The sequence below is a fragment of the Myotis brandtii genome, unplaced genomic scaffold, assembly GCF_000412655.1.
Source record: "Myotis brandtii unplaced genomic scaffold, ASM41265v1 scaffold691, whole genome shotgun sequence".
Lineage (NCBI taxonomy): Eukaryota > Metazoa > Chordata > Mammalia > Chiroptera > Vespertilionidae > Myotis > Myotis brandtii.
The window spans coordinates 1,461,721-1,462,077 of record NW_005370704.1 but is presented as its reverse complement, the minus strand read 5'-3'; the positions used below and the strand labels follow the sequence as shown (position 1 = coordinate 1,462,077).

The 357-nt window shown below is 66.9% G+C and overlaps 1 protein-coding gene across 1 annotated transcript in view; it reads left to right on the top strand.

Annotated features, from left to right (window-relative positions):
- The window catches only part of SEC16A (SEC16 homolog A, endoplasmic reticulum export factor), a 29,984-nt gene that overhangs the window by 21,854 nt on the left and 7,773 nt on the right, over positions 1-357 (top strand). The window contains exon 21 of the mRNA XM_014529702.1: positions 336-356. Within this exon, the coding sequence (XP_014385188.1) occupies positions 336-356 (21 nt within the window). The remainder of the gene's footprint in view (positions 1-335; position 357) is intronic.

Here is a 357-nt window from a genome sequence, read left to right as displayed (position 1 = left end):
TCCTCCTCCCCCTCCTCCATGCTTATTCATAACCTTGCCGAGCTCAGCGGGTCTCATGGCATTGGATGCCCGGGGGCAGGTGGGTGGCCAGTCTGAGCCCCAGAAGCGGAGGTTGGGTCCTGCCGCTCACGGTGCCTCCCCTCAGCGCCGGCAGGTGTCTGTTCACTGCTCCAGCCGTGATGCCCTGTCTCGGCGTGTCCTGCTGGGTGGCAGGCCCTCCTGTCTCTCAGGGAGGAGCAGGCCCTGCCGATGCCGCACCACCGATCGCACCGGGGCAGCTGCAGGGACAGACGTGGCCTCGGCACCTTTGACTCTTCTCCACTGTCCCCACGCAGCTCCACCGACGTTCCCCGAGGG